General features: G+C 39.5%; 1 protein-coding gene across 1 annotated transcript in view; it reads right to left on the minus strand.

Annotated features, from left to right (window-relative positions):
- AHRR (aryl hydrocarbon receptor repressor) overlaps positions 1-12,741 on the minus strand; it is a 63,141-nt gene extending 50,400 nt beyond the window's left edge. The window contains exons 1-2 of the mRNA XM_066327751.1: positions 12,680-12,741; positions 5,622-5,803 (exon numbers count right to left, since the gene is read on the minus strand). Coding sequence (XP_066183848.1) covers positions 5,622-5,803; positions 12,680-12,741 — 244 coding nt within the window. The remainder of the gene's footprint in view (positions 1-5,621; positions 5,804-12,679) is intronic.
- Between the last annotated feature and the right edge of the window lie 8,967 nt (positions 12,742-21,708).

Raw genomic sequence — 21,708 nt, forward strand, 5'->3', positions numbered from 1 at the left:
AGGATACTGAAAATCAGGCCAGCTGAGAGGAATGCTTTATTGCTTTCTTCATAAATGAGATAAATTCAATTTCCATTAAAGGTAAAAATTGATGGGAACTGGTTCACACCAAACACATAGGTGAGTAAAAGGAAATGACCCACTAAAATAAATTCAAAATCAGAGAAAAGAGAGAAACCACACAGTGTGTGCTACCCTATCAGAAAAAAAAAAAAAAAAAAAAAAAAAAAAAAAAAAAAAAAAACACCACAACACCACTTAAAAATTTATACATACATACATATACATATGTGTGTGTGTGTGTGTATATATACATATATGTGTGTATGTGTGTATATATATATGTATATGTGTGTATATATATATGTATATGTATATAAGAAGTTTATTTGAAAGGGAGAAAGGGGTTAGAAGGAGATAGGGCAGCTTGGTGAAAGTGACCAGAAAATCCTGGGATCAGTGGTTCTTGCAGGAGCAGCCATCTAAGCCACAGCATTGCAAGAAAGACAGAGGACCAACAGGAGGGAGACTTCAGTATACCTGGAAAAATCTTAGAGAACACATACCCAAGGAAAGAAGAAGCGGGATGTTTTTTCAACAAATCAATATATAGGAGATAAGTATAAATTGTCTCAGTGGCAGTGAAGAATGGGAAATGTGAGAAAAGACTGCCTTAACAAAATCTTGAGTTCTTCAGTGACTGGAATCTCACAGAAAATCTCTATTAAAAATTAATAAAATAAAGGACAAATGTATAAGAAGAGAAACAGAAAAGCCAATGCATAGTATCAGATGTAGCAAGGAAAGAAAGGTTGTAAAAATCATGCAGGAAGCTCTTTAACAGTACAGGGCTGGGAAAATGGTTTTCTGCTGCTCAGCAGAGGGGGAGCTACAGGCAATGAAAACAAAAATGTTTAGTGTTTATTGCCTCTTTTTGCTTCTGTCTGCTAGGATCACTTTCATGGCTGTAAAAGCTGAAGTGCCACGATAAATGGAGATTTTTTTTTTTTTTCTGCAGAAGGGGAGCTTAAAATGAAGCAGGAGACTATGGGCTTGGATTTTAGGGATTGCAAAGGAACATGTTAAATCAGCCATGTTGCAGATTTGCAAAAAATATTAAACAATGACCCTCAGGTTAAGGCATAGCTAATTCTTTCCTCAGGAAGGTTCACTACAGGCTTGTTTCCTAAAATTTTTACTTATACATGGAAGTTCATCTGTTCTTTCTACAGTCCATATTTAGTCATCCATAAATCTATCAGATTTTTAGCTTTCAAAATCAAATGAAGTCTAGAAATAAGTAAATACAGAGAAGGCACTGAAGTCTGCAATAAACACAGAGATCCAAAATAATACGTGAGGGAGGTTTTTGTCAGGAAGACACTGCTTTTGTGCTTGCATGCACGTCTCTGTTTCTGCGTATGTATATGAGAGTATGCAAAAAATGTCCAGATGGGCAAAATAACAAGCTATTGAATTAAATTATGCTTTATATAAATTATGTAGTAAAGGATTTAGAATAAAAATATTGATCCATATTGAGGTCTCTACATTTCCTGTCTAAGACTATATTCAACATCAGGTATCTTTTATCAGGAATGCTTATGGCTAAAAGGTCTAATATTAATGAGTGAGACGTTGAAGAAAAAGTTTGAGTTGCCTGTTGATACAAGGTTAGTTATACTAACAACTAAAATATGAGGAGCTATATAGCCCTAGTTGTAACTGTGTTGGTCTATCTAAATTGTAGTAACTGGTTTTCTTACAAGGATTGGGAAACGTAAGCTAGCTCTCTCTCAGAAAGGACCTGAGCTGCTAACAGTTCTGGCATTTATTTACTGAATCATTACCTGTACTAGAAGGGAACAAGTTAAACAACCAACAAAATGGGGTTGGTTTTGAAGCGGGGCAAGACCACTCTTTCCCCACCAGTGGAAAAACTGAGAAATAAGAAGTACTAAAGGATGTACTGTCAAGAGTGGCAAAGGAAGACAGACTACAATTAACCGAGATGGAACATGTCCAAGACAGAGGCTCAGCAAACTCAAGTGGTCACAGACTAAGTGCCACTCCATGCTCACAGGAGCCCCACCCAAAGCAAATCTTAGTCGGGGCCAAATGACAGTCACAGTTTCCTGTAGCAGTTGACGTCTCTCAGTCATCAACTAATCCTGGTTCAGACCCAGCCGCTTCATACATGAGATCCGGTGAGATTGGAAGGTTATTGCCACGAGCTGTTTTGCAATGCTTATCAGGAAAATGCAAAATGACTAAATGCCTATAGCCTGGGGAGAACGGGGCTATTAATAGAGCCTCTGCCAACTGGTAACAGAGACATGAAGAATCTCAAACAAGTAGACAGAAGAATTGTTCAGAAGCAAAAAGAAAACATTTGTAAGAATGGGGGAGGAAATTCACCACAATGACTTAAATTGAATCCTAGGAATATCTATCAGGTCTAAATTTTGGAAAGGGACCAGGCCTTTGCTTATACAACTCAAGTAAGATGAACTGGCCATATGCTTCAAGGTGCTAACCCCTAACAGTCACTAAAATGGGGATAAATGACTGATGGATCTTCTCTATGCACTAAGACCTAATTCTCTGCAAAACCATTTTCACGCTTGCAGTCAATATGGTGAGGTTACTCCCTCCAGTTGGTTACTGATCTTCAGAAATACGTTTGTGCTGCACACTGATATGGCAGAGCAGCTACTGAAAGGACACCTAGTGGTAAGTGAATGAGTGTGCCCAGACACCTCTGGCACTGTTGAAGGTGTGCCACTGTAATTGGCATGGGAATGGCATGGGAATTGCTGGCCTCTTACAGGTTGAATACACAATGTCACATATGAACTTACGCGTCAAGTAGGACTACTCATTTATTTTTTAAAATGGCCAACAATATTCTTAAAACAACTTTTAAAAACCTGAAATTTAAGCTTAACTTCCTCAAAACTCAGAGAAGTTTTTTTTAAACAAAAGACGCACGGTACTGTCTGTTGCACAGTACAAAACTGAATGTACTGAATCTCCACTGCATCCACATTAGGAATATCAGATAGCTGAATAAAACTCATTACAGACACGTTTTGCTTGATATTCAAGCCAAATCTCATCTTGGGCATCATCATTCTTTGGTTCCTCCATTGTGTTACTCTAAAATATCCTGAGCAATTCCTTCCCTTCTTATCTTTTCCTCTTATGAAGCCAAACAGCCAGGGAATATAAAATTTTACACATTTGAGCTAACTTTATTTTTGGGGGGCTTGTTTGTTTGTTGATTTTTTTTTGCCCGTGCAACTTTTTAGTCACTGCTTGGCTGTGTTTTATTCCAAACCCTTTAATGTGTACTAATGCCCTTGTGACCAGGAGATGCCCACAACAGAAAGCTCTATTCCAGATGGAGTCATGCTGGTCTCATGCAGAGAGGGATTATAATCTTCCTGTGTAGTGACATGCTGCCTCTGGGCAAACAGACCAAAATCCACACTTTGCTTTCTTGTTTATGTCAACATATTGTATTACAGGCATGGAACAACTTGCTGACCACTGTCCCTCTTTGATTATTGTTTTTATGTTCTCTTTTCTAGGTTTGTCTTTTCTATTGAACACCAGTTTCTTTGTACTAATTTTCCCTGACTGAATTAGTACAGATTTACTAAGCCATTTTTCCAGATACATTTTTTTTATCCAATTTTCTAACATCTCTGTATGCCACCGGTCTGTTCTCTGTCCTCAGAATGTTTATAAGATCCCAATTTAGTGCCATCCTTTGATTTAAAAAGCCACAAACAGTCCATTTCTGCTCTTCTATCCTCTTTCATCACAAAGATTGAAATGCTGGGATGAATATGTTTGTTTGCTTTTTTAGGTGACTTGCTACCAAAGTTTTTTCTTAAAAATACCCCAAACAAACAGATTCTGCCTTTTTTCTCCATAATTACACATAAGTAGATCGTGATGTTCATGGAGGGATGAGGCAGATTCTGCCCTTACCCAAACATTTGCAACCATTCCTCATGCAGCTCAGGTTCCACAGCTCACCTCTCCTCCACTTCACCCTTCTGAAGCTCCAGCCTGCTCACTTGTCTTAAAATGGGATGTAGTTTCCTTCCTTTACTATAAACAATGCTTTCTGCAACCTTAGTTTCATGATGTAAACATTTAAAAATAAGAATGAGGGGAACACAAACTATGTGTTCAATTAGGTAATTTGGGGATTAAATTAAATGAAATCTCTCAAAACATGGAACATGGAACATTTCACCATAATGGAGCCTGGCTTTATTTGTTTTCCTTTCATCGCATCCCTTTAAAAAAAGGACACAATGGATCTTAGAAACTCTGGCAGAAGAGTAGTAAAGGCAGCTGAAGAGCTATTATTGCTTGTGAATGCAAGAGAAATGCAAATGAGGCTTGGAGGAAGAGGCCACAGCACTCAGGTATGTCTTCAAAGGGAAAGAGAGGCACTCTGTCAACTACAGGATGCTGGAGGCTGAGCAACCACCTGCCACAGCTGACATGGAAGGCTCCTGCCATCAGTGATATCACCCTTTGTAATCTCATGTCAGCCTCGTAAGATGCCCTGCAGCCTGCCAAAGTCTCTTCGAGCTGGATTTCTTCTATACTAAAAAGCATTTTAAAAGCAAGAAGGCAACCCAAGGCTGTTATTCTTTGGTTAAAGCAAAAAAAAAAAAAGTATATACATATATATATATATACATATATATATATATATATATATATATATGTACACACTGCCCATCATAAGGAATGGTTACAGGAAGAAATAATAAAGAGTAAAGGAAAAATAATGTCCATTAAAATACTTCTGTTTATCTCTGCAGTCCACCTGTAAGTTTTGGTCAACGATACTCCTTCATATACAGGAGGTTTTTTCCCCTTTTTTTGAAAACAGCTCTAGAGAAGATTTCCAAGATTAAATCACCAATCTGGATTTTGCTCTTGTGAACTCCTCAACAACAGAAGAAACTCAAAATAAAAATATCATCAAATTTGGAAGACTTTTTTATGTGCATCTGAAAACGCACATTTGGCTTTCACTTTGTGGGGTGCCAGACAACTATACAAACAAAGCGTAGACTAGTACAGCTTTATTCAGCACTTTAAACTTTGAATCTCTCTTTCCTGAAAGACAGTGATCATTTTGGCTTTTCAAGTGAACCCATTTCCTCCTGGCATACAGCAAATATAGGCAATACAGTAGCTGATTGACTTTCACGTCATATTAAACAGCCATTTTGAACTTACATAATAGCAGCTTCAAATAGAGAATTCAAACTATTAACAGGTATTTGCCCCAAGATTCTTTCCCAGTTTAGTGATTTTACAGTTGTGTTTTCCCATTTTCTAAAGCCTGATGATGGAAGATGGATGTTATCCCACGATTTGGTGAAAAACACACAAACTACATAAGAGAAAATGAAAGAAATTTCCAATGCAACATCCCATGCACAAAATTAGTCTAACAATAGATTTTTTTCCCCCTGCCTTTATCAATATAATAGCATTTGTTACTTTTACTCAGGATTAGTACAAAGCAGCAATAAATTAAAGAAATACTTTTAACATGATGCTGAGCTGTTAAGGAAACTTACCTTGAAAGAAACTTTTGACTCGGAGATAGCTGACACTAAGGCGCAGGACGGAAAGTTTGTCCAGCTTGGATACGATGTCAGGTGGAAAAGGGAGGAGGCTGGCCAGGTGGTCCAGTTCTGCATTCAGGCGGTCTCTGTGCCTCTTCGAAGGGTTTGATTTTTCATTCCCAACTGCAGGCCTTCTGTGGTGGAGAACACATTTTCGATTACCTGTTTTACTTCCAGAGACTGAGACGCTGTATGCAATTAATTGATAACAGGAATACTTTCCTTAGCTTCTATGAAAATCTTTAATGTCACTGTCCTGACAAAAAGAGATTTACTGTTCTGCATTTGCCTTGGTGCAAAGACAGAGGTTTTGTCTTCTCTTTTTGTATCAGGCAAAAAGTGAAGAACTGGTATCTTACTCAGGACCTCTCACCTTAGGGAAGTGGGTACTATCTTCATGTTCCAGTCAATATCAGGAAAAAACAGTTTCTCATCTTTATTGTACAAATGAGGGGCAGAACAGCAGGGGAAAGTTACTGTGACTAATGCATGAACCAGTTCAATGCCCAGTGTATTTATTCAAAGCGTCTTATTTCCCTCCATTTAAGGACTCAAAGCTAATCTGTGGGTCAGGAGACAATTAAGAAAAGAACCTGTCTGTAGGCATGAGTTTAAAAAGTATGGAAGAAAAGGTGAGGAGAGATTCTTTCCCCAAGCTCAAAACTGCTGTGTACATTCTCACTTTTACCTTCCTACATCAGTAATAACAAAGATAAGAATTTGGTTGCTTAAGGAGATTGATATTCCTCACAAAGCATAGAGATTAGAATTACTCAGCTTTCTAGGCCAAGCAAGTCCATCCCCATTTTCTGTTCCTCTTATGTAATGAACAGTACTAGGGAACCTAGAATAGCTGTAGTGTAAATTCTTTAAGGTGAAATACATCACAGGTGAGGAACCTCAATTTCAGAATGTCCACTGATATTCCCAGAGAACATGTAAGATGTTCTCAAGAGGGAGTAAAGGAAAAGCTGGTGCCTTTGCACACAGAAATGGGCACCTTATTTCCAGCCTGACAGTGGGGGGTGCTCAGTGCTGAAGCACAGACTTGTCTATTAAGCAAGAAGAGCGGGAGGTTGAGAAGGTGGTTCCTTTCAGTAGCCAGCTACTGCTGGACCCAGCAGTAGTCAAGTGCATTATCCAGGTATGAGCTATGGGAGCCTGGAGCCATAAGCTACATGGATACTCAAGAATGGGAAATGGCAAGTAAGAAAACTATGGTTGTGCTAACAGTTTCTGGTTTAACCTCACTGACTCCAAGGATCATAAACTTAAGTAGCTAGCTGACATTCCAGTGGACAATGAGAGTAAAAACTAATTATTTGTCACACTTCAATACAGTGTTTTCATTTGCATTTCAAATGCTACACACATTTACTTCATTTTTCAATCATAATTTTAAGTTTGAACATTAGCATTTCACAAGGTGGCTAAGGTGTTAAATTACAGCAATATTAATTTGTCATTGCAGTTGTCATTCTAAAACAAATTGTGCTTAATAATTAGTAAAAGAAAAGAAAAGTTAAAATAAATCAATTTTTGAAGAGTAGTTTTGTATATGTGACTGCTGCTAGCTGAAAACATCTTAAAGCAAATCAGGTATAAAAAATCATTGCTACTTTTGAGAATCTCACTTCAAGAGAACAGAATCAGTGAACAGAATCAACAGAAAAAAATTTGAGGTAGGTTTCACTGAAAATAAGTAATTTCTGCTATTTTGTTCAAAATTGCCAATAGTAATGTGTGGTTTTTCAATAACACAATGAGTTGCTTCCAAAGACATGGAGAAGATTTTGCTGATTGGAGCAAATGAACAACTTTCTTCTATTAGAGAGAGAAAATACAAGAACAAATAATGCAATCAACAAAGAAGGAATAGTGTTTATAGTGTTTTTTACTTTTTTCTGAGCTAACTAATTTTTGCAGTAAACCTTGAGGTTCAGACATACTATGGCACCAAAAGGATGGCTGATCTGTGGAGGGCAGCAATTTTGTGTATATGCAGCCTGTAGTTGAGCAGAAGCTAAAGAACATAAGCTTTTGCTGATCAGTCTTTACATCTGACAAACCAGCTGAAGGAAGGAAGCAATGTAGGACAGAAGAAATTAATTCCAATAAGGAAAATTTAACTGATGAGTTCAAGAGGTAAAAATTGTCAAGAGTTATATGAAATAGAAATAGAAGTTGTTCAAGCCTATTTACCACATAAAATTGCGACTGCTCTATGCCAGAGAGAAATGGTTTGAAGCAATTAGGTGATCTGCCTTTGTACTAAGTGCAAGGAATAGTTTTCTGCCGATGGCAGGGAATGGTGTAAAAAGATTGTGGGAGAAAGTTCAGGACAAAGTCTTCCTGAAAACTCAAGGAAATGATTCAGTAAGGGAGTGAATCTAAACAAATGGGGGTTGATGTGAATGGTAGTAAGGTGCCAAGTGGACGTGATTTTAAACAATGTGAGTTCCATGGAAAGGATCAGTTAACTAGCTGTAAACAGAAAGGCACAGGTAGGGAAAATCTTCAGTGGGCTGCTTTGAGGCAAACAAAAATTCTAGCCTTTATTTTGAGCTAAAAGTAGATGGTGCTTGTTGTGTTTGTGTTAAACTCAGAATTGTCAAACTGTAAACAGAGACATAGGAGTCACTTGATGAACCCTCATTTACTCTGCCTTCCATACAACACTACTATAATAAAGGAGCACGTGTAATTAAAGCAGTGAATCTGACTTTTCTTTCTTCACCCTGCTAAATTGCTCAGCAGTAAGAAGAACTTGTACCTGTGCAGGACCCACATTGGCAGTCCCTGTGCAGTGGAAATTGGCACAGAGAACATTTTCTGTTCCGGTGGTACACAAGGCATTGAGCCGTTTCTGCATTAGTGATTCAGTGTGCCCATGACACACAGACTGCCACTAGTGTAAACCAGTTTGGTGAGCTTGCAGAGGAATTTCCTGCAGCTAGAGCTCTGTCTGCTGTTCCTTACCCTCTGCAGAGCCCTACCCTGTTAATGAAAACTTCTTTCTGAATGAGTTTTATAAATGTGCCAAAGTGTTAAACAAGGAGAAGACCTGAGTTAAGAAAGATCTAATCATTTACCCTGACAGCAAGTTTTCAGTAAGAAGGGAAAGGGAAGAGAGATCATGAGAGGCAAAAGATAGGCTGAGAGAAAAGTAACAACAAATGATCATTATGAGAGTACTGACCAGCACCCTTAGTCACTGAGTATTGTATATACTGTACATACTGTATATATATTGTATATATAATCACTTGGACATTGTATAGAAATCCTGGAAGAACTGAGCTCCAGTGGCAGCCATATGTGTGTGGATGTTCATCATCTTCTATGAACCAAAAGGACAGAATAAGAGAAAGCTGCTTGACAGAAAGGCATTCCTTCTCCACCTTCTATGTCTGTTCTGTGTCTTCACAGCAAGGAAAGGTGAAAGCAGAACTAATGGTCAAGTACACACACCACCAGCAGAGCAGATGAGAGCTAGGATAGTGTGGTACCAAGTAAGAGGAAGGGCTATGCCACAAAGGGCCTTAAACTGGGAACTAGGAAGCAGGAGAGAGCTGCACCTCCCAAGGTCTCTGTTTACCCTGGCATTGGCACGGTTCTGGCTGAATTAATCGGTCTGGAGCAGTTACAGATACACTCAGAGCTAGGGCAGGTGTAGTAGCCTTTAAAGAGCTGTAAAACATTACAGGAAATGCTTTGTAGAGGGAGAGGTTTTTACAAGATGCCTGGGTTTGAGATGAAGAAGTAGCCGAAGTTCTCAAATGGTAACTGTCCTGAAGCATTGCCTTAGCACTTTTATTTATTTCAACACTGTGATTTTAGGTTGAGGTTAAAGACAAAGTCTCTTTAATTTCCAGATGCTTGAATTACCAGTAAAATGTTAGATTTCCACAGGAAATAAACACTTGGTAGAAAATGTTTCCTTTAGTCAAAATGCCAGCTGCCTGCCTGAAGAGCATATCTGATGGAAAATTTTCAATCTGTCTGAGCTCCAGGTGTTTGAACTGTGTCCATAAGTGCCAAAATTCTTTAGTGTAGATCACATTTAATGGGGCTTGTCTGGAAGTTTTTGGGCACAAAAGGAAAACAGATTTTTTTTTTATTATTTTCTTGCATGTATAAAAGAGGGACCTGAACCTTATACGTTATCTGAAGAATGGGAACCTAATGAAGATACTCTCTGCTAGTTCTGTGTAGAAAGCAAGACTGAAATATATTAGCTCCTCCCAGTAAAATTTTCCACACATTCTTCCACAGTCTTGTGGCTTTCTGTATTTTCCCATGGAGCTTTTTTATACATTTTCATTGCTGTTCTGTAAAACCACCTCAGAATAAAATTCCTCTGCCTGAAAATCATTCATGAACATAATGAACAGTATCATTCTGTGATATCCTGGCTTAAAAACCAGCTGCAGGATCACCACCTGGTTGACAGTCTGATCATGAAAAGATTATGTAGAGTCAGAGAGTTGGCACTTGGAATGCACTGAGTATGGGGAGATATAAATGTCCCAGTTGTTCTGCAGAGGGGAAAACTGCACCTCTGTCCTTTAAATTTTGACCTTCAAAAGCACTAATCCATGAATCTCTATTGAAATCCAAATATCCTGCTCACACTGAGGCACCTGAGCTCACTTATACTTTCGTTAAGAGAAAGGTAAATTCTACAGAATACTTACATTAAAAAGAGAGGACTGGCCAAAGGACACCAATCAACTTTATTTCCTGTGAAAAATCAGGTTTTACAACTGAACAAAAACTTCTCCCAGAACAGGTGCCGGTATCTACCATGATTCATTGACAGAATTATAGTGGGGAAAGTACAACAAGTCTGTGGAGGAGAAAGTGCTGAGCTATCAAACAGGAGAAAAAGCTGTAACAAAGATGGTATGACATGGATTAAAATAATGGTTAAATATGCCACTCAATTGATAACTTTTGTCTACCCGTCTAAATTCAAAATAAATTATTTTAAGGCAGCATAAGAGTAACCTCAGAGTCCTGAAATGTCAGTAAGACCAGTAGGACTGAAAAACACTGACTGGGAAAGGAGCTGTGTCAGCCAGTCAATCTAGGGCATTCAGAGCCTCTTTAGAGGAAAGTCCCCAAGTGAAGGAATAAGCACAGGAAAGGCTTACCAAGACCAAGCCCACAAACAGATAAAGTTTGAGGAAGAGATCAGTGTTGCTAGGAACTGAGAAATCATCCTCAGCAAGCGGTAAGTAACTAACCACAGAAAATGGAGTGCTCCAGTGTGGGAGTTCAGTATTCTAACAATCTGAACAGTTCCTCTGTTTTAACCTGTTTCTTACTCAAAATTGTTCATGTCCTAGCTTGATAAGTTCATGCTCACCTGCACTGCAGCATCATGGAAAAGCTATTTTCAAGGCAGCATTACCTGCACTGGTTCCCAAGACGAAAACTTGGTTGTGTAAAGCAAATGAGAATTTGTTTCTGAGAGTATTAAAGCCAGAACTCCAAAAAAGGCTAATGAGGTCATTTCCGTGATTTGTTAGCAGGTAGTTTTCTTAGCCATTGCATTTATCTAGAACTCATCTTTGAGAGGAGTTCTAGCTAGCAGGTAAACTCCAAACATAAGCTAATGTTTCTCAAAGCAACTGCAAGTCTCCTTCCTTTTTCACAAAAGTAATGATCCATAAAGAGTTCTGCATAGAGGTAATTTAATGTACTGGAAATGTTCCATCCCTCTTGCAATTGTTATAAAATCAAATATCCAGATCCACACTGAAACAGTAGTGCAGAAATCTTGCATACATTTTGAATTCAACACTTAGGATTTTTGCAGGAACGATCATTTGCTTATGCCATTATCTTTGTCTATTGAAATATGAATAATTTTATACTAAAAGAAACAATTTTTCAAGTGGGAACAAGTGGTTAATGAGAAAATACTGCCCAAAATCCAAACAATATCAACAGATGTCATTAAAATATTCAGAGAAACTCCCCTTTGACTTTGGACCAATATGTACAATTTTAAGCCAAGTGGGTTATTTTTAGAAGTTCTGAACAACTGAAAATAGGGAAATCTATTTTAGTTACCTTCTCATCCTTAAATTGTGTGTGAAGGCCACCAGTGCCAGTTCATAGCTCTAACAGAGTAAAAATGTGTGTTTCCTAATCATATAATCAAGTGTAACACAAAAAATTTGGGATGATTACATTAAAAAGCTTTATTTCACAGATTGGTTTATGACATCTGGAAATCATTTACATTTGAGTGATAGCAACCTTTTTTTCCCCTTCCCATTTCAATCATTTTGTAGTAACAAATTGCAATTGCATTTCTTCTTTTCCTGCTTTGCATTCACATACACAATTACCCTCTCCCATTTTTCTCCTAATGGGAGTGATCCTGTAGTAAATAGAAGTCTGAAAATTATGTGTTCTATACGCAAAAAGTGAGTCACCAGTCTGCTCTTTCAGTTGGCTGAACTGACCCACTTTCCCAGCTCGCACATGTTGGGCTCAGCAATGCCCCACGCAAGGCTAAGCCCAGGAAAGGGGAAGGGGGGAGTGCAATGCCAGTGCTCTGATGCCACTCAACACATGGCTTCTCAAAACGCTCCCTGAACAGGCAGCAGGGAGCACAGAAGCATGAAGGTGGCAGCCACCCCTCCAATCCAGTGCCCAGCTGACATTTATCCACCAGTGTGTTCTGCCTACGAAAGGGCATTGTTCCTCTCCACTTTCCACTCTCCACGCCAGCACCATGGTATCCACCACAATCACCACTGGCCTCCTCCTGGGATACCTAGTGGTGGGTAAGGATGGTTTGACCCAGGCTCGGCATCCTTTCTGGAGACATCTTACCCATGAAGAGCCAGCCTCCCAACCAACTCTCATTACAGAGAAGAAGATTAGGTCTCTCCTGTGTCAGTGGAGGATAGGAGGAAGGGAACCCTTCTTCTACCTCGTTTCTAGTCCATATGTTTGAGGGAAGATGTCTCCTGATGAATATGATACTTAACTGTTTTTGAATGGGTTTCCTCCTTTTCCTCCCAGCATACAGGCACTCCCCCGGAGGAATCATGGCTTTGACACTGAAAAGCAAAAGGAATAGGTTTCTTAGTTCAGAGGTTTCTGTGTTTCAGACTGCTGTACAAAATGCCAGCACTAAGAAATTTCTGCCGAGGAAAATGTTTGTTCCTTGAGTGCGACATTCAGCAATAAAAAGCATGGTGGCATTAGTTAAGATAGAAGCTTACGGCTTATTCCAATTTCCTACCCTAATGTTATTAGAATATTGATGTTTATGTTCAATTTTCATTTTTTTCCAATTAAGTATACTATGCGTGATATAAAATGGGTATAAAATACATCCTGTTTACTGGATATCAAAATTTTTTTCCCTTCCAGGCTCATTTCTAAATTCAGCTAAACAAATAAGAATGAATAATACTACCCATCATCTGAGGGGAGGATTTCACAGCTTTTAAAATACACAGGAATAGTATCTCCATTACTGACATTGTGACTAGTAGGTTGCAATTATTCAAATCAGCATTTCTCCAGATCCTCACATCCTCATTTTTAAAGGCTGGAAATATAGCTGTCGGCAACTCAAGATGTGACACACAGTTTTGTGGTTAGCACTAGAGCCCAATGCAGTGCTGACTGAGGTGACAATTTTCACACAAAACTTGGTATTATTGATTTATTTGGGTATGTTAGCCTTAGAGACATTGCAGGATGGGAAAAAGTCTTTGCATTCAGTCTGTTTAAATCTTCTGGAAGATTAGCTGAATATCAAAGTCTCTTGATTTTCTGTCTGAAAGAATATTTTAGTCAAGCTGAGTGCTGTGCAAAAGTGGGTGCATGCTGCCAGAGAGGTTAGTATATCTCAAGAGTAACTGCTGCTTTGTATAAGACATAAAATTAAAGGGAACTTCTATGTCCCTGAATCAAATCCCATGCTGGTGAACATGTGAGTCATGTAAAGCAAATCATTAACTTACTGATTTTAATTTAAAAACAGTTTAGAAGGACTTTATTTTTCATTGAAAGACAGCTTTCTGATAACTAGAAACCTTTCGCCTTCCAGCTTAAATTTGTTCATGGTCATTTTATGCCCATTTGTTCTTCTGCCAACATTGTCTTTTAGTTTAAATAGCTCTTCCTCCTCCATTGTGTTTACTCATTGGCGTATTTTTAAATATCAGTCATCTTCAGTCAGCCTTCATTTTTCTATTCTGGGACAACTCAAACTCTTTTATTTCCCTCTCATGTTACAAACTAATTTTTCTTCCTATCATTTTAGAGGAACAGAATTGAACCCAGTTTATTAAGCAAAATCTAAAATGTATTTCATACAGGCAAATATAGCATCCTTTGCTAAACTGAGATACCTTAGGTCTACTGTGCTTCCCTCATCTGGAAAAATCAGTTATTGTGTCAACAGACAGCTATCAGGTTACTTTGTCAAAATCATTTAAATCTACATTCTATTTTTACTCCAGCTAACTACAGCTGTTATTTGTTCTTTCTGTCTGAGAATTTATTCTGAAATGATGCATAATATCATCAGACTAGTCATCTTCTCTCAAATGCATGTTATGGTGGAAACACCAGTCATTCTCCAGTTGGTGCAGTGTCAGGCATTAAGTTCTTCCAGAAACAGAACCATATTTTTCATAATTCCTGGAATGATTTCCTGTGATGTCAGATGGGTGAACTGCCTGTCCAAAGTTGATGAGGGATATGATACAGCGCAATAAATACTGCTGCAGGTTAAGATTATGCCACAGCCTTTGCTTAGATAAAGCCTTCTTGTTGCCTTCAAAGACCTTGTTAAGTTGGATTTTTTTTTTTTTTGCAAGTTCTGTTTTTTAAACAGTCCGCCAGTTTTTAAGATTACATCTACCCTCACAGTAGGAAGCCAAAATGGTGTGGAGATGCCAAATGAACTACAGTTTCCTCTGAGACCTTATATTGACAGGTATTTTCTTTGTATTTGTGGTGGATTGGCACTGTCTGGATGCCAAGTACCCATCAAACCCACTCTACCACTCCTCTCCTCAGCAGGACAAGGGAGAGAAAATATAATAAAAGGCTCAAGGGTTGAGATAAGGAAAGGGAGTCATTGCTCACCACCTACTCTCATGGACAAAAAAGACTGAACTCAGGGGAATTAGCTTAATTTGTTACCAATCAAATCAGAGCAGGGTAATGAGAAATAAACTCAAACCTCAAAAACACCTTCCCCACACCCCTCCCTTCTTCCAAGGCTCAACTTCACTGCATTTTCTCTACCTCCTCCCCCTGCAGCAGCACAAGGGGATGGGGAATGGAGGCTGTGGTCAGTTCATCACACTCTGTCTCTGCCACTCCTTCCCCCACAGGGGGAGGACTCCCCACACTTTCCCATGAACTTCTCCAACACGAGTCTTTCCCACGGGCTGCAGTTCTTCACAAACCGCCCCACCATGGGTCCCTTCTGCAGGGCCCAGTCCTTCAGGAACAGGCTGCTCCAGCGTAGGTGCTCCTTGGAATCACAAGTCCTGACAGCAAACCTGCTCCAGTGGGGGGGTTCCTCTCTCCATGGCTCCACAGGTCCTGCCAGAACCCTGCCCCAGCACAGGCTTCCCATGGGGTCTCAGGCTCCTTCAGGGATCCACCTGTTCTGGAGTGGGGTCCTCATGGGTTCGGGGACACAGCTGCCTCACCATGGACTGCAGGGGAGTCTGCTCTGGGGCCTGGAACACCTCCTCCCATTCCTTCTTCTGACCCTGATGTCTGCAGGGCTGCTGCTCTCACATATTCTCACTCCTCTCTCTGACTGCAGTTGCAGTTGTGAGGGCTCTTTCCCCCCTTCATAAGCACGTTATCCCAAAGGTGCTGCCATGGTTGCCAATGGGTTCTGCCCTGGACAACAGCAGGTCTGTCATAGACCTACTGGACACAGGAGAAGCTTACAGCAGATTCTCACAGATACCACCCCTCTAGACCCCCACTACCAAATCCTTGCCATGCAAACCTAATACAATATTGTAATAGTTTCGTGTTCAGAGTCCTTCCTGTCCATAATATGAATCTATGACTCATAGTTCATGTTTCAAAACAGTGTCACATGCTAGACTTCCCTTCTTTTGCCTTCATGAGCAAAGTTGGAAGGAGGAGAAAGGCTGGAACAGCATAATTCAACTGAAAACTGAAAGTTAAGAGTTCATTCAATTTCCCAAAAGGGCGACTTTGTTTTAAAACCCATTCTGGATCAGTTGATTAATATGTGACAGCAAATAGAAATAACTAAAAAGACCTTAGTATTCAAACTGAAAACCAGGAAATAAATAGCAAACAATAAGAGTTAGAATTTATGGAGTGCAAAATGCTAGTTAGGAAAGATAAAGGCCATTTTTTTCCCCAAAGGAAAATTCACAAATCTCAGTGCTAAAGACAAAAGATAGTGTGCCCTTTTGAAGAATATTATGAAGGAAATTATTCTAAAAAGTGTGTACAGTTCTAGTTAGTTGGAGATGGCTTTATGTAAGAACTGCATAAAAGGTAAGAGTGCTCAACAGATTTATGTATTTCTAGTCTCTGAAAAGAAGGAGAATCATATCATACACTCCCATCAAACAAGAATTAGCCATGGACTCTTCGTCCTTTTTACAGGAACTTTCTACAGGGTCAGAACAAAGGGTTACAATAGCGCCATGGTATGAAGCACTGCCCCAGCACCAAACATCAACATCCTAGATACACACACAACCAAGAAGTGCTTCTGCCACTACCATTAATGCCAATAGTGGCATGTGATCCAAATGGGTGTGACAATGCATGGACAGGAGTAAAGACAGAGTCAGAACATTTGTGGCTAGTGGTCCTAAAAATATGTCTGAAAATAGCACTTGAATTTGTTGAACTGCACAGAACCATAAACCATGAAAAAAACTGGAAAAGAGCATGTATTCACAGTCCTACCTGGACTGTGTTTTCTTCTGATCACTTGTGAGCTCTTCTCTTCACCCCTAGGATAGAACAGCCCTGAACACTGAAGGAGGCTGGGGACTCCTTCCCTTACCAGCCCACCCATCTCATGTGGATGAGAAACAGGAAGAACTTGGGTTGACAGCACTCAGCTGCTCAGAACAGTTGTGCTCTTTGCTTTCTCCTTATAATGCTTGAGAGCCCTCGCATTCTCTCTACATGTTTGAGGCAGGATGAAAACGGACCCAAAAAACCCATCTTCCAGCACTCCAGAAGGAAAGGGGCTTGCAAGCTTGAGGAGCTTCAGGAGGAGGAGAGCTGGGACCAAAAGGATCAGAATTGCCAGAAAAGGATAGATACGGTCCATAAGAATATGCTTCTGTGCAATGCTTGTAATCACTAGTGACATCAAATCACACTAAATTTCTGAAAACTGAGGAACACCAAAGGACTGAAAGACAGCTTCTATATGATAATATTCAGAGAAGGGAAATGTAATGATCCAGCTGCCCACTGGATGGCAAGACTGGCATCCATCCCAAGCAAAATACCAGAAAAGCTGATAAGAAAGATGAGTTACATCACTTAGCAGAATTCTATGGAATATCACGCTCTTTGCAGTAAAACTTGCTCAGTTATCACCTCAGATAACTCCTCAGACAGAAGAGTTCACTTGTATTAGTTACTAACTTAAATTGCTTTTTAAAAGCCCCAACAAATGTTACAGTGCACAATTTGCACCAGTAAATAATCTGTCAAGTGACAGAATAAAAAGAAAAGTGGTCATAAAGAAATCACTGCTAAGTAGAAAAAGTTTTATAAAGGACTTACAGACAGCAAGGTTTAATACAAACTCATTGGCGATAAAATTTACAAAGTTCTAAAAATTTAGGAGATTGATAAATAATGCTGAAGACACAGTGAAACAGAGTAATCTGGAGTGCCCAGCAGGTGGTTTCTCTATGTTCACAATGTATTTTAATACAGGCAAATGCAAACACATGCATCTCAGAATAGGGAATGCACGTCATTGATACTGAATAGGGACTGCATCCTGAAATGTGAGTGATTCTTGAAAGGAATTAGGGATCAAAGTGAAAAATGAATACAATCCATAATTTGAGCTGCCAGGGAGGAGCTTCTGCAAAGGCAGCTAATGCAGATGCTAACTTAAGCGAAGTGGTTTTACATCTGTTTAAAGATATGATAAGACTGATGATGGAACAGTGTGTACAGTTCACATATAAGTGTTTTTCAAGTAATGTTAGAAATTGATTAGAGTGAGGAAATAAGATAAAATAAATACTTGCAGACTGAAGAAATTTTTTTGCATAGAAAAAAGATTTAGGTGACTTGAGAAAACTGAAATACTTCCAGGGGAATGAGTACTGAATTATTTTAATCTGGAACACAGCGAGCACTTAGAAAGTGAAGCTGAAGCCAGATACATCCAAATGAGAAATAAGGCATTAATCTGTAACATCATGAGCATTTAAACACTGAAATAAGGTACAAAGGATTTAATGGGTCCTGTTGTCTTGAAACTGCTGATAGATGCCTTTTTGCAATATGCACTTTACCCTAACAGAAGTTACACTTAAATTAAATAGAAACAGTTGAGTTGAATGCAGGCATATTCAGGAAAAAAAAAAAATCCTTGGTAGCTATAGGAGGTCAGATTACATTATCCAATGATCTCTCCTTTCACTAAATTTTATGAATCATTTCCTGCCTGAATGTAATCACATACCATGCATTCAATGCCTGAACTCCAAGAAAGGGTTGTGCAGAGCACAGCGTCAAAGTGGCACAGTTATTGAAAAGGCAGCCTGGGAGTGAGAAGGTTGTGTGTGTGCTCATCCCTGCTGTGACACTGCACCATGGTGCAGTTTCACCAGCAAAGCAAGGGGAAGGGGCTGGAGAGTGGCTTAGTTTTTCTCAGAATTATGTGTTTCCACCTTGGCAAGGAGAATACTTCCAGTCACGATGGCTCATCAACACGACAGAAATCTACCTGCCTGCTCTCACTAAATTAATTGTGATTAGCACATTTGTGCCAAGTTTTCTGCTTCTAATGAATGGTGATGTCTTAGGAGAAAATATCATAACAGTTTTGTATATGTCCTCGTAAATAGCATGTTTCTAGCTGAAGCAGCCCCACTTAAAAAAACAACTGGAGCAAAGAATGAATAAGGGTTATGAAACAGAGCCCCACAGCCAGAGTGCAGGAGCTCAAACTGTTTGGGTTATCATGAAGAACAGCAACAGAGAACTTCCGTACAATAAGTAACTACATTATGTAGGAAACAAACATTTCATGACAAGAAACAAACATTTCTAGCAAGATCCAATTTACTGAACTTGAGGCTAATTAAATCCAAATAACAATTAAACGACTATCAAAATAATTTACCAAAGCCTGTAGAGGATTCTCCATCACTGAGCATTTTTTCATCAAAAACTCTTTTCTTAACAAAACTAATGGACCTGTGTGGTGAGAATTTGTTGAAGGATGTCCGATGTCCAGTTACACATGAGATTGAAACAAGATCACAGTGGCTCTTTCTGGCCCTAAAATTTCCTTTACTGCCTCAATTATTTCTCCAGCGAAAGAGCAGAAGGCTAAATCTCAAACATGAGGAGTTTTTAAAGACTAAAAAAACTTATTTAGTGCTTGATTTATAGAGGGTGTTCTACAAGTACTATGGATCATATGTTGTCTGGCAAACACACATAAAATCTCTCTCTAATTTCCTTTGAAGAAAATGTGTACAAATTTGGCTATGTTTGGAGCTTCTGGAAAAAAAAAATCCAGCTCGCGTGTGCTCGGGGGACTTGTTGTAGTCTGACAGTTATCTTCTGCCTGAGCTGAGCACACGTCATCCCCTTCATTCCTCCCACAGGCATCTGCACTGTGCATATGCACCCCTGTGTGCTTCACAGGCCTCCCCTCTGGGCAGCAAAGCAGTGCTAGACCTTCCCTCTTGCTGTCCTTCCCCATCCTGGTGCAGCAAAAGACTCCAAATATAAGGCACAGGAACAAGGAGTCAGCCATGGGAAGGACTGAAGAAGATTGAGATGAAGCAGGGAGGGAACAGAAGCAGAAAGCTTGTAGTCCTGACTCTCAGCACCCCTAAAATTTGAAGAGAGATGCTGTGCTCCAAAATACTCTGGGAAAGGACCATTCAGGAGCACTGCTTTTGAATTATCATTAGGAATTCGAAGTAATCATTGAAAATTTGGAGGGTTTGCCAGAAATAAGTTGGCCAGCACCTCCCTACTGCAATCTCCCTTCCGGGTCTCTTATAGGCTCCTTTGCCTTCACTGCCTGCTTTACCAGAAGAAATCTGAGCACCAGGATCCAGACTCCTGCCCTGCTCGGTGAGCTGACTGAAGGAATCGGGGCTCCACAGGGGCTGCAGGAATTAGGGCTGCAGGATGCAAGGCCATGCCACTACAGCCTGGGACACCAGAGGCACCAGCCCTCACTTTCTGGGAGCCTTGGTCTCTTCTAAAAGCATTGAGCGCTCAGTAGTGCAGCTGGAGGCAGCCAGCACTGAGCTCTGAATAAGCGTGCACCAAAAGCTGCGTCTTTTGGAAAATCATCTCCTCGGTGCCCGGCATCGAGTAAATGAGAATAAGCATTTCAGATTTATCACTGCTAATATGTCTCAGCAGTATAATAAAGATTAATTCAGTGGTGGATTTGATGTACTTGAATACTAAAGTCACAATTACCACCGAACAGTCTGTGACAAAATTAATAGCAATTTTTGCACAGGATTTGAACAGTATGTAGTACAGAGCTGGGACTATGAGGTAAATGAGAATAGTAGAAACAAAATACACAACTTCTGTTTTAGTATGAGATTAAGTTTAGTGCCTGTCAACGCAAGTGAGGAATTTAGCAGCTCAACTTGATCTTCTTAGAGGTCTTTTTCAATCTAAATGTTTTATGAATTTGTGTTTACTCCTGGGTTTCCTAATTTGCTTGATTTTAAAACAGAGCAGCCCTTTGCTACAGGATGGATATATAACAAGTTGAAGTTCATCAGGGGACTGAATTGTCTCATCAGCCTTTCTTTCTTTATATGTTTATATAAGAAAGTCTGAAATTAGGTTCAAGGACACTTCTTTTGAGCTTTGAGGATGTAAATAAATAACTTCTTAAAAAAGCTTAGATGCAGTTTTGATGGGTTTTTTTAAGTGATGTTTAAAAAATACAGCTGTTTTTAGAACTTCTAACATGCACTCTGTCACTTGAGGAAGGATACACATGGTAACACATATGAAAATGCACTGAAAACATTAATGCTGGTCATATGTCTGGTACAACGCTTTGTAGTTAGTAGAGTGGCATCTCTTTCTACCAGGCTTGCCTTTTGTCTATGCCACAGACCTTCTGAGGAAAATATGGGGTTGCCACAGCAGCTGGACTTTTCATAGGAAGGCATGAGCAGTGATGGAAAGTTTTTCTACAGCTGGGGCATTTAGAATACTGGCTGAACCATATGGATTATCTGATGACTAACAGGACAGTCAATCTTGCGTTGCAATCTTTCCCTCAGGAGGGATATTAGTGGAGCATGTTTCACTTTTACACTCTAAGGAACATAGTATCTTTGAGATCTCTGTCCCTCTGTTCTGTCTGCTGGAACCTGACTAACAGGGCACAAGAAAAGCAGACGTTGCGAAAGCGTAAGCATCATTTCCATAGCAAATCTGACTAAAACCAGTAAGATAGAACAATGAAATATTTCTACCATGAATGAATAGTGTAGCAAGGCCTCAGCTCAGCTGTCTTCTACCCATAGCTAGGTTCAGGTTTTGGGAGCAGCTTTATGATGGCAACACAGAGCTCAGTACAGAGAACAACTCAAGCATGCTTGTTAACTATACATGTAATTTCTCAGAGAGGTTCTGCCCAGATTTAGCTCTGTGCCATCATGATAAGGCTTCTAGAGCTAGTTAATTAATCAAGTTTATGCAGTTCATTATCTTGTCTTCAATTTCAAGTGAAGGATAAATATGCTTAGATAAAAGAGGATAACAATATCTCTTTGAATTAATT

Source organism: Sylvia atricapilla, chromosome 1, assembly GCF_009819655.1.
Source record: "Sylvia atricapilla isolate bSylAtr1 chromosome 1, bSylAtr1.pri, whole genome shotgun sequence".
Taxonomy (NCBI): Eukaryota; Metazoa; Chordata; class Aves; order Passeriformes; family Sylviidae; genus Sylvia; species Sylvia atricapilla.